Source organism: Ranitomeya variabilis, chromosome 3 (genome assembly GCF_051348905.1).
Source record: "Ranitomeya variabilis isolate aRanVar5 chromosome 3, aRanVar5.hap1, whole genome shotgun sequence".
Lineage (NCBI taxonomy): Eukaryota > Metazoa > Chordata > Amphibia > Anura > Dendrobatidae > Ranitomeya > Ranitomeya variabilis.
In genome coordinates this window covers 70,319,811-70,333,057 of record NC_135234.1, presented here as the reverse complement: position 1 = coordinate 70,333,057, position 13,247 = coordinate 70,319,811, and the positions used below count along the sequence as shown (strand labels likewise).

The window sequence follows — 13,247 nt, the reverse complement described above, 5'->3', positions numbered from 1 at the left end:
CAACGCTGTCATCAGTGTGACAGCGTGGGAAACACTGGCATGTGGAGGTTCTAATCGGCGATAACGCTATCGCCGGTAAGACCACTGGTCAGGATGCTGCGGGGTCATGCCGAGACCCCACAGCTGTGACCCGCGGTAACAATATCGCTGGTAAGACTGTTGGTCAGATCGGTGCGGGTCATACTGTCAGATGTCAGCTTGACCCCGCAATTGTGATCAGAAGTAAAAAGCTACGTCTGATAACAGTGCCAGCAGGTGCCACTGATAGGAGATGTAGTCTCATCAGTCAGGGCCTGTGCTCACAGTTAAATAATTACATACATATTCAAATAAAATAAAAAAAATTACTCACCTATGCCATTGTCTCCTAAATAATGTAAAATAAGAAACCACCATATACTCACTTGTCCCACACGATCTCACGTTTAGAACAATCACAACGGAAGATGTGACCGGTCTACCCGGCGACACACTGCATGAGCGATTACTAGCTGTCAGTGTATCGCTGAGCTGCCGTGAGAGAGTTCACCGAAGTTCATTAGCTGATCAGCTCCGATGCTCTCACTTACGGCACCACTGCGTGAGAACTTTACCATGGCAGCCCAGTGCTATACACTGCGGGAGCGATTACCTCCTGCCCTGTGTGGCCGGCTGTCTTTGAGAGCAGTCACATCAGTGACTGCTCTCAAAGTCATCAGGATCGTCGTGGGACATTATGGATTTTCTTCTCTGCGGACAGGTGAGGAATATTGTGGTTTATTATTTTATTTTTGTTGTAGGAGACGCTGGCGTCAGTGGATTAGGCGTTTTGTAAGTATGGTTTCATTAAGATTCATTAAAGGTGTCTGTGTCATAATTTCAAATAAAGGACTTTATTCTGGGTGTGTGTTTTTATACAATATAGACACCTCTCCATTACTAACCTGTGAGCTTGATGCCACCTGACAATACAAAGGTGACATCAACTTCACAAATATGAACCCCGCTTGCCACCACTACAGGACAAGTGGGAAGAGCGAGGCTAAGGCCTCTTACACACATCAGTTTTTTAGAATCAGTCACAATCCGTCCAAGTGTTGAAAAGATGGATCCTGTGCAGATTTAATAAACTGATGCACTGGATCCGTTTTTTGATGGATCCATTGAGCCGCATATTCATTACTGTAATGAGCAGTACCATGTGATCGCTCAATACAGGAAGAAGCTGCCGGCGAAGCAGGGACAGCGCCAGGAGCAGGTGAGTATAAGCAGTGCGCTATATTCACCTGCTCCCCGTTCCACCGTCGCCAGCCGCCGCTGCGTCTTCTGCATCCTCTGCAGTGACGCTCAGGTCAGAGAGCGAGGTGACGCGATTAGTGCGCGCCGCCCTTTGCCTGAGCAGTCAGTGCAGTGGACGGGGAACGTAGCAGCGGTGGAACGCCAAGCAGGTGAATATAGAAAGTGCCGGGGGCCTGAGCAACGAGAGGTGAGTATGTGATTTTTATTTTTATTTTTTTTTATCGCAGCAACAGCATATGGGGCAAATATCTGTATGGAACACCTTATGGGGCCATAATCAGCATATATGGAGCATTGCATGGGGCAAATGACTGTATGGAGCATCTCATGGGGCCATAATCAGCATTTGTGCAGCATTATATGGGGCGTATTTTGTATGGAGCATCTTATGGGGCCCCATCATGAACTGTATGGAGCATTATATGGGGCTCCTGTTTCAATATGGATATTCAAAAACACTTAACCTACTGATGTCTCAATTAATTTTACTTTTATTGGTATCTATTTTTACTTTTGAAATTTACCGGTAGCTGCTGCATTTCCCACCCTAGCCTTATACTCGAGTCATTAAGTTTTCCCAGTTTTTTGTGGCAAAATCAGGGGTCTCGGCTAAGACTCGGGTCGGCTTATACTCGAGTATTTACGGTCCTCAAAATGGTATCAGTAAAAACGTCAGCTCAGGGCGCAAAATATAAGGCAACACATAGCCCCATATTAGGAAAAATGAGAACTTTACGGGTCTCGGAAAATGAGAACAAAAGCAATTTTTCTTTTCACAAAATGAGTGAATGAATGAATGAATGAATGAATGAATGAAAATAAGCCCTCATACGGCTATGTGGTTGGACAAATAAATAAAGTTATGACACTTGGAAGCAAGGGAAGGAAAAAACAAACAAGTAAAATGTAAAATCGCTCGGAGGGGTCAATAACAAGTGGCAAAATACAGGTCCACATAAAAGCTTGGGTTTTGCTTTCAAAGGCCAAGAAAATAAAAAAATATTAGCTTCCATAATATTTCAACAAGTATCACAAGGCGCCAATGTCAGCCCTTCTGCTGGAGGACAATCTTGCACTATTGTCAATTTAAAAAAAAAATAAAAAAATCATACTATACCCAGATACTAATAATATTTGTACACACCATAAACATTGACACCGAGCAGTAAGTTATCCTCTATCCACAGCACAGGTGAAAACTGATAAAAAAAATAGTGGGGGTCCCACACAAGAACCAGGCACTTTATCACCTTTATAGGAAGGAGCTGCACTGTGCATGCCCGTCCGCCACTATATTCCTTCCTTTTGGGGTTGCCAGACTGTTTACAGCCTCTAACCTGCACGCCATTTTTAAACAGGGATAAAAGTGTAATTTGGGGATTAAAATCCCTTGTTAAGCACCGATAGGTGCCGGTCCCAGAGGTCAGACCGCCACCAATCAGTACGTATTCACCTATACTGCGGATAGACATCCCCTTTCATCATGGACATTTTCAAGCAGCTTTACATTAAAAGCCACACATTTTGTCACATTTTGTAAGGTGTAGGGGTGTTGCGTGTGTGTGCGTGTGTGCGTGTCTGTGGCTGAGCTTCACAGGAGGACTAAGATGGCAGGTCCAGGGGTCTTCAGCAGGGCCTTCGATGGGCATGGTTGACCATCAGTTCCCCTAATGACGTCGTGTGGGCTGGCGAAAACCCGTGCACGCACACCAGAAAACACAGTTTAAATGCTGAAATTTACAGCCATATTTATAGAGAACCTGTCATGTCCCCCCAATGCTATTAACCTACAGATATAAAGTTAATATGCAGGTTAATAAAGTTTTGGGACATGACTGGATCCCTTTAAGTCGTTAAAAGATGGCAATCAGAGCACGCGCCAATCGCTGCAGTTACAGGCGGATGTCGGCTATGTAACATCGACATCTCCTGTGTATGAAGCAGGGTATGCTCTTCCGCCCACACCCACCCTGTTTTTCCCTAAGCCCTAAAGTAAAAAAAGTAACCCTCGAATAAAGAAGCAGCTGGTAACGTCACTTTCCTTAGAAATTCAACTTTATAGCATAAGAAATTATAGGGAGGCACATCTTACATAAGAACATTGCAAATCACCTTTTTTCGTAGATTTCACATGTATTGAACTATTAATTTTTTCCCATCTATTCTGATCATTAGATTTCAAGTGCAACAGCAAACCCAATACAAAGGCACGCATATACATATATGTACCTTGATACATGATATCGTCTCCCGCGACCCGTATGGAACAGCTAATCTGAATCAGTCAAATCCTCATGGCAATCTTTGGACCTCCCATTCAAAGCAGAAAACGTCCACATTGAACCGCACTTTTTGGACTCTAGAAAAAGGAAGGAAGAAAAGAAGAACATTAAGATCAACAACTATCAACACCTTCTACAGAGTATATTCTGAGAAACTACTGTAAATGTCAGTAGTTATCAGGTTTTGAAAACTGCAAGGTGGAAAAGAGGGGCGCAAGACATAAATGTGATACTGACATCTCTGGACAGGCAGTGTGAGTGTAGGGGTAGTACAGCAGAGCTGACAGTGCTAGGAGAGCTGAAAGAAGGGTTTGTAATGTGACACAGCTAAGCTCAGCTGCACTACCTCTCCCTCCCTCCATAATGACTCCTGCAGGTGGTTAGACCAGGAGGTTGGAGAATTATCATTATCTCTCACACACAGAGAAGCCTGCTTTAAGCTATGCTGTTTTTTCTGCAGTGTTGCTGCCTACTTATCATTGGTCAGCATCACACAAAAGAAAAAAGTGCACGCCTGCAGTGAAAACTATCTGATAACACCCACTTAAAAAAAAAAAAGATTCAGAAGCCACAAATACACGTCCAGTTCAACATGAAAAAATTGGCGAGATGATTCTTTTTAAATATTAATAAATTGATTTTGCAAATACTGGGGTGTGAGTGATAGCATAGCCAATGTTTGTAATAAATACCACAGTAATTGACAATTACATGTATCATCTTAGGAGGTTCGGTTCCTCTTAGCATATTCAATTATTAGAAATAATTGGCACACTGCATTGTCAGAGGATGCGGGTCTGTGGTCTTACTGAGTCTGACTTGTCTTGCCAACGATTGCGACTGTCACCATTACTGAGTACACGCAAAGTTTGGTATTTTCAGACCAGTGACGTCAACAATTTTTGGGTCCATGTGGAGCTCCATGCGAACGTCCGACTCATGGATAGGTGCAGGAGATACCTGCCATTGCATAAACGATTTGTGTAGGTTGAAAGGACCAGAATAATGAATGCCACCATTTATGCACGAACACATCTATATAAATAATAGTCTAAGGTCCACTTCCGTCTGTCTGTCTGTAGCAGAAATCCCGCGTCGCTGATTGGTCGCGGCCGGCAGGGCACGACCAATCAGCGACAGGCACAGTCCAGCCGCGAATTGGCCCCTCCCTACGCCCCTCCAGTCAGTGCCCCCTCCATACTCCCCTCCAGTCAGCACCCAGATAGCGTTTTAGCAGTCCGTTAACGCTACCATTAGTAAAAAGTGTGACCAACTTTTTACTATTGATGCTGCCTATGCAACATATAATGTTAAAAATAATTTAAAGACTTCCGGGAAGCGGAGCTTGTGAATGGCCGCTTTTTACCAGAGCTCCTGGACCGAGGGCGCAGAATATCTATTATAGCGCCGGATACTCCTACTGAGTCCAGGATAGGGACCGGACAAGGGATACCTACGGAAATCCCGGCTCTCCGGACTCCCCGGGAGTCACCGGGTGCAATCAGCACCACATACCCCATACCTCATAGCACGCGGCACCGCTCCTTCCAGTGACCAGACGCCTGAGGTGGTGAAGAATACCGGAGGAGAGGGGGCGATCTGCGCATAGCGGTTCTGATCACTGCCAGGAGAAAGAGAGCAGAATTCACCGGTGAGGATCCGAGGCGCCCCGGGAGGGTAAGCGGCGTCACAGGCGTGCAGGAAGATCTGCGCGGGAAGAGGAGGTGAGCCGGCGCCATCTTGTCAGACAGCGTGCCGACCCTTACTGCATGTGACACACCGCTGGAAGGGAGAGGTGAACCAGGCTGCAACTGCCGCCGCTGTGACAGGGTGAGCGGCACAAAAGACACTTATTACCCAGGCACTGGGGAGGTGGGAGACGGCTGTGAGATCTAGATTGGCCCTTCACACTGCAAGCAATATCTCTCTGGAGACTCACTGGAGATCATAGTGCCTGATCCCAGATAATCTGCTGGGAAGTCTGCATAACTGCGCAGCCGGGGCTCTGTACTGGCTCAAGCCACAGCCTTATATTGTACATGCAACATCTTTGTGAAAGGCACTTTTAATTCTTCTGGCATAATTATTGCAAAGTCATAAGTGAAAGCCTACTCAGGGCAATAACCTAACAGATATCCAAATCTATCCCTAGATGTAATTACTACGTATAACGATATCACTGACAACTTTACTAACTACCTTAGGCATCCATCTCATCATGGACAAATTTGTGGGTAAAAATGCCAAGTCTGGCAGAAGCTCCACACGTAACCAGGCAGGCACATCTCCTGTGTCACAAAAAGCCGATATCAATACAGAATGCCCACAGTCCATTGCAACTGCTATCATAGAACGGCTGATGCCTGAGATAGACAATCGCTTGGCAGCTTTTCAAACTTCACTGGACACTATAGTTTCACAAGTCAACACCCAGGGCGCACGCATAGCAGAAGTGGAACAAAGAATATCAGACCTGGAGGACTCTACCAGGACCCTCAAAGACAAACTAGATGACAAAGAAAAGGTTATTTCAGATCTTCTGGACAAAGTAGATGACCTTGAAAATAGGTCTCGCCGCAATAATTTGAGACTTATAGGCCTCCCAAAGTCTATTCCCCCCTCGGAGCTAGTAAAAATTACATCAGAGTGGCTGCCTAAAGCTCTTGGGGTATTACCAACTTCGGGTGTAATAGCTGTTGAGAGAGCACACAGGTTGGGACCCCCGAGGGGAGGAGAGGGCGACAGACCACGTCCAGTTATCTTTAAAATTCTGGACTTTCAAGATAAAGCTCGCATCTTGGCAGCATATAGGAAACAACGCACCTTGCTGTATGAGAACCACAAACTACTTTTGTTCCAAGACTACTCGGCCGCAATGGCGGCCAAACGTAAAGCCTTCAACCCTGCTTGTAAAATTTTGGTGGATAAAAATATTCGCTTTAGCCTGCAATATCCCTCGATTCTGCGTTTTGTCTTGGAGGGTAAAAATCGGTCCTTTAGTGACCCAGGAAAGGCTCTGGAATTTCTTCAGGAAACACCCCGGGTTCATTCTAACTCTGACAAATCTTGAATAAGAAGAGCTGCTCTAATTTGTCATTATTAAGTGATGTCGTGTTTATGCCAATACTTTTTTGCCCTTAGGCGGCATGTTTATTTTCTCTCTTAGGTTGAGTACATCTGTTATAGTTATAAAGTTTGATTGGGGTGGGGAGTTGGGAGGGGGAGGGGGGGAGAGGCTCTGCTTGCACATACTTAATTCTCAGGTTCTGGGAGGTCTCGCACTCACTCGCTGGGATGGGTGGGGATCTCACTTACAGCTTCTGCAGGTGGGTCTGGTGGTCACCCGAAAAGGGATAGGTTAATGACTGACCAGGTAGGCACTAAAGATACCACTATCCGCTCCTTACAATGGTGCTCATGGAATGTCAATGGACTGAACTCCCCAGTTAAGAGGAAAAAGGTCCTAAATTTTTTACAAAAACAAAACTTTCACATCATTTTCCTGCAAGAAACACATTGGGTCAGGGGCAATCATCCCTCTCTGTTAAGTAGAAAATACACACTATGTGCCGAGGCTTCATACACAAAAAAGCAGCGAGGAGTGGCTATACTGATATACAATGGCCTCAGTTACGAGATACTTGATACCTTAGAAGACCCTCAGGGAAGATTCCTCTTAGTTAAAATTGTAATTGAGGGTATGTGTTTTAGTTTGGTTAACATCTATGCCCCAAACACGCCTGAGATTCAGTTTCAGGTCAAACTGAGAGAGAGGTTGGCAGGGTGGGACACATCAAGGGTGGTCATGGGAGGCGACTTCAATGAGGTAGCAGACATCTCCATGGATAGATCCAACCCTAAAGATACTCATCGACCGGTGCAGGGGAGTAGTATTCAATCATTAATAGATCACTTTGACTTGATTGACATATGGAGACTACAACACCCCTTGGAGAGGGACTATTCTCACTACTCCCATGTCCACGATTCACACGCCAGGATTGATTGCTGGTTGTTACATGAGTCATTGGTGCCCCTGGTAACACAATCTAATATACAAAATATTCATACTTCAGATCATGCCCCGGTGACGTTCCAGTCCGGGTTGACTTCTCCAATCCACCAGGAGAGGAGATGGCGTTTCCCCTCTTACCTACACCATTCAGATGATTTTAAAAAATATTTGCAGATGTCTTGGGGAGAATACAAGAACGATAATCAGGTCCACTGTGATAACGCACATCTGTTTTGGATGGCCTCTAAGGCCGTGTTGAGGGGTAAAATTATCTCTTATGTTAGCCATAAAAGGAAAGAAATTATGAAAAGAGCATTGGAAACACAAAAATCAGTAACCCAAACCTACAAAGATTTTAAGCTAAATAATAACTCACTGACAAAAGAAAAATTTTTGAGGGCAAAGGAGGAGGCGGATACCCTGGCCCATGAGATGGCTATGTTCAACCTGGACTATCAAAAACAAAAATATTTTAAATGGGGTAACAGACCAGGGAAAGTTTTGGCATCTCTTACAAGACCTTATAGGAAAGCGACGAAAATATATAAAATACAACAACGCAACGGTCAAACTTTAACTAATAATAAAGAGATAGTGGATGAATTCCGTTCCTTTTTCGGCGAGTTATATAGGTCTGAGGCGGGTGGAGGAGGAGGGAGTGAGGAATTCCTTAAAAATCACCTTGCTCCGGCGCTCACGGAAGGAGAGAGGGAAACCATTAACTCCCCTATTACACCCTCAGAAGTTTTACAGACTTTAACTAAACTTAAACTTTCCAAAGCACCAGGCCCAGACGGGTTCAGCAATGAACATTATAATATCCTAGGAACACATATAGCTCCTCATTTGAGTGAGTTATTTAACAATATATTTGAAAAATAGCCCCAAAGACATATTAGTCTGGTAATTTTTACCATGCGTATACTCGCAAATGCATGCTAAATTGCATGAAAGTGAGCAAAAACGACTCAAGCTAGTAGTAGAAACAAAGGGAGGACAAAAGAGTCTAATGCTCTCATATATATAATTAGTCAGTAGCTTTATTAGATATCAAAAAGGTGAAGATACATACAAATAAAAACAGTGTATAATATACACGTACATATAAAAAACAAAGCAATCAGGAAATGTAAGGTACGTGACAAACTCCAATAAGATAGTGAGTACCGGTATCGCCAGCTACATGAATGGGTAGCTGGAATAGAGCAATAAAGTAAAAGGTGCCTACTTGTGGGAATATGGTTAATCATGCAACCGTATATATATATGTGGCTGGCCCATGGGATGAAGGCAGGCTGTAAATCATACAATGATGAAGCTCCCAAGTGAACTCTGCCTGCTGCTTCACTGAACTCAGTAGATAACCATGCCTAAAAAAGGCAGAGGGCTGAGCCCAAACAAGCCAGACTGACAATAACGGAAGCAATGTAACCCACAGTGACTAACATAGTAAAGGTACCGTCACACTAGGCGATATCGCCAGCGATCTGTGACGTTGCAGCGTCCTAGGGAGCGATATCGCTGTATTTGACACGCAGCAGCGATCTGGATCCCGCTGTGAAATTGCTGGTCGCTGCTAGAAGGTCTGCACATTATTTGGTCGCTAGGTCGCCGTGTATCGCCGTGTTTGACAGCAAAAGCGACGATACCAGCGATATTTTACACTGGTAACCAGGGTAAACATCGGGTTACTAAGCGCAGGGCCGCGCTTAGTAACCCGATGTTTACCCTGGTTACCAGCGTAAAAGTTAAAAAAACAAACAGTACATGCTCACCTGCGCGTCCCCCAGCCTCTGCTTCCTGACACTAAAGCGCCGGCCCTAAACTGAAAGTGAAAGCAACAGCGGTGACGTCACCGCTGTGCTGTTAGGGCCGGAGCTCAGTCAGCGTCAGGATGCAGAGGCTGGGGGACGCGCAGGTGAGCATGTACTGTTTGTTTTTTTAACTTTTACGCTGGTAACCAGGGTAAACATCGGGTTACTAAGCGCGGCCCTGCGCTTAGCAACCCGATGTTTACCCTGGTTACCCGGGGACCTCGGCATCGCTGGTCGCTGGAGAGCGGTCTGTGTGACAGCTCTCCAGCGACCACACAGCGACGCTGCAGCGATCGGCATTGCTGTCGCTATCGCTGCAGCGTCGCTTAGTGTGACGGTACCTTAACAATAGCTGTAATTAATTACCCATGTAGATTGTAGCGAGCGTCCCGGATCTCACTCCCTTATTAAATTCGGACTTTAAAATTTTTACAAAAATCCTGGCAGATAGACTACAGAAAATAATCCCAAATTTGATCTCGCCACAACAAACTGGATTCATCCACGGAAAATCCATCACATACAATATTAGGACAGCTTTGAGTGCCATATCTTATAGTAGAGTACACAAACGGATGAAAACTATCGTGGTCAGCCTTGACGCTGACAAGGCGTTCGATAGGGTAGCATGGGATTATCTATACGATCTGCTATCTTTCCGAGAGTTTGGTCCATGGTTTTGTGAAGCTGTCAAATCAATTTACAGACAGCCACTGTCCAGGATGTCCGTGAACAATGTTTTATCTAGACCCTTTGAGATTCAGCGGGGAACACGCCAGGGTTGCCCTCTGTCCCCACTTTTATTTAACATAGCACTAGACCCCCTCTTAAGAACACTACAGAACGAGGCAGCTTTCGAAGGGGTGAGGGTGGGAGCTACATCCATAAAGATCTCAGCCTTTGCTGACGATGTTCTTTTATTTATTGCCAACCCTGAGAAAGCAATCCCGACTATTATGCAAATTCTAGAGAATTTCGGCAGATGTTCTGGATTTAGGGTCAACCATAGTAAATCTGAGGCCCTAGCGGTTTTTAGATCTGGGAGGCTGGGTGACCCCTCATTCCCGTTTCACTGGTGTCAGGATTCTATCAAATACTTGGGGATTCGGTTGCCTGCAGACCCATCTATTTTATATAGAGCTAATTACAAACCACTAATCTCCTCCATAGTTGACCTTCTCCATTCATGGAAACACTTCACATTGTCGTTTTCTGGTAGATGCCATTTAATTAAAATGATAGTGTTTCCTAAATTGTTATATGCCTTTCAGACGTTGCCCCTTCTCCTGACTCGATCGGATCTGGATTTATTGAACCTAAACTTTCGTAAATTCATTTGGGGGGTTGGAGGTAGATCACGCATTAGTCTTGCAAGATTACAGGCGACAAGATTGGAGGGTGGTGTTAATTTTCCTGACTTGGGAAGATATAACTTAGTGGCTAATCTCAGATATGCAATTGATTGGATTAGGGGTGTCTCACACTTTGCAAATGTTGAACTTGAGCAACAATTCTTCCCACATATCTTGTTACCGGCTCTGTTACACCTAAGTGGGGAGGATCTCCCAACGGGAATACATGAACACCCATCACTATGGCAGACGTTGCAGACTTGGAGACACTGCAGAAAGATTTGCAACTTAAAATATGGTCTGTCCCCCTTCCAGTCCTTTTTGGGAAATCCGGGGTTTTTGAGGGGTTCCGCACCATCTTTTTATAAGCTTTTGGCTTCCCAAGGTTGTGGGCAGGCAGTGGATCTCATGGATCTTAATTTCTCAATATTATCCTTTGAAATGGCGTCACAACGATTCCCACTATTTAGTAATAGACCATTCTTATTTCTCCAGGCGCGCAGCTTGGTACAGAAATGTCTGTCGGTGGGGGGTGGGGTGGAGGGGAGAATTAATTTGGATGGGTTTATTCGAAATGCAAAATCCAACCCGGCTTCTATAAGTAACATTTATTCATTATTACGTAGAAAGTGGGTGGGGGAAGGAAAAACTACGGGAGTGGCGAAGTGGCTGAAGGACATGCCATGCTTGGAGGTGAGGGACCTCTTTGAGGCTACTATGTCACAAAGAAAGATTCTGCCATACAGTAGCTACACGGACATGGCACTTTTAATACTACACAGAGCCTACATTACACCCTGCTTGCAATCTAAGATGTCCCCCTCCACTGTCTATATGTGTTCTAAGTGCAAAGCTCGTAACACCGACCTATACCATCATTTATGGAGCTGCCCGCAAATTCTGGGACTATGGAGTGAGGTACACAAAGAATTACAGGAAATTTGCAAAGTAAATTTCACGCTTACTCCACAATGGGCCATTTTTAATATCCTAGACGAGACATCTCACAAATTGCCTAAACACATTAAGGCAACACTTATGATTTGGGCTTCGGCGACTAGGAAGAGCATTTTGCACCAGTGGTTAAGCCCTTTAATCCCTTCACTTCCTTTCATTCGCACTAAAATCCAGTTCATATTCAGAATGGAGTGGTTGGACGCACTGACTAATAGAGAGAGGCAGGCGGGTAAATTCTTTTCCACGTGGGCTACATTTATTCCATCGCTCCCTCTAGAGCCTAGGGAGAAACTGAGAGCACATTTTGAAAATACCCAATGGTATTTACTACAGAGGATTGGTGGTAATTCACCAGTTTCATGAGATACTTCGTGGGTCATGCGTAAGCAGAGTATGGGGGTTACTATTTTGGATTGTGTAGGGGGGGGGGGGAGGGATTTATGGTTACTTTATTAATTTACATTGTCATATTTTTGTATTATCATTGGAATGGTATAATTTGTACTGTCTTAGAAAATTTTAATAAACAGATTTTCAAAAAAAAATAATAATTTAAAAAAAAATCATTATATTCTCACTGTCTGGCGTCCGTGGCAGCCGTTCCCGCTCCTCGCGGCGCTCCGGTCCCAAGAATGCATTGCAGCAATGACCCCAGATGACGTAGCGGTCTCACGAGACCGCAACATCATCACGGGTTATTGCCGCAAGGCATTACTGGGAATGGAGCGTTGCGAGGAGCATCGCTAAAGGCCTGGGCTGGATCCGGGGGCTGCCAGAAGGTGAGTATATAACTATTCTTTATTTTAATTCTTTTTTTTTAACAGGGATATGGTGCCCACATTGCTATTTACTACATGGGCTGTGTTATATACTACGTGGCTGTGCTATATACTGCGTGGGCTATGCTACATAATATGTGGACTGTGCTATATACTACTTCGGTGTGCTATATACTATGTCGCTGTGCTATATACTACGTGGCTGTGCAATATACTACGTGGCTGTGTTATATACTATGTGGGCTGTTATATACTGCGTGGGCTGTGCTATATACTACGTGGGCTGTGCTATATACTACGTGGGCTGTGCTATATACGTGGGCTGTGCTATATACTATGTGGGCTGTGTTATATACTGCGTAGCTGTGCTATATGCTACGTGGCTGTGCTATATACTACGTGGGCCGTGTTATATGCAACGTGGGATGTGAGACTCTTTCGCCTGGGGTCCTCAAAAACCTGGAGCTGGCCCTGGCTTCAATGATTGTTCACGGCCGGCCGGGCGCGACCAATCAGCGACAGACGCAGTCCGCCCTCGAATTGGAGCGGGATTTGAACCACGCTTCGCTAATTGGTCGCTCCCGGCTGGCCGAATCCTGTGTATTCATTGCATTATTCTGAAATCTTCATAAATAAACTTCATATTCTAGAATACCCAATGCGTTAGAATCAGGCCACCATCTAGTTGTATAATATTCATCAATGCGCTGTCCATGTGCAATCTGCGCTACCCGGTCTGATGGATATAATCTCCTTTTCCGTAATTTATG

At 44.8% G+C, this 13,247-nt stretch overlaps 1 protein-coding gene across 5 annotated transcripts in view; it reads right to left on the bottom strand.

Annotated features, from left to right (window-relative positions):
- Positions 1–13,247, bottom strand: part of ST3GAL6 (ST3 beta-galactoside alpha-2,3-sialyltransferase 6) — a 163,132-nt gene that overhangs the window by 98,918 nt on the left and 50,967 nt on the right. For all 5 annotated transcript variants that reach the window (XM_077294123.1, XM_077294120.1, XM_077294122.1 and 2 more), the window contains exon 2: positions 3,508–3,637. In XM_077294123.1, the coding sequence (XP_077150238.1) occupies positions 3,508–3,517 (10 nt within the window). In that variant the 5' untranslated portion in view covers positions 3,518–3,637. The remainder of the gene's footprint in view (positions 1–3,507; positions 3,638–13,247) is intronic.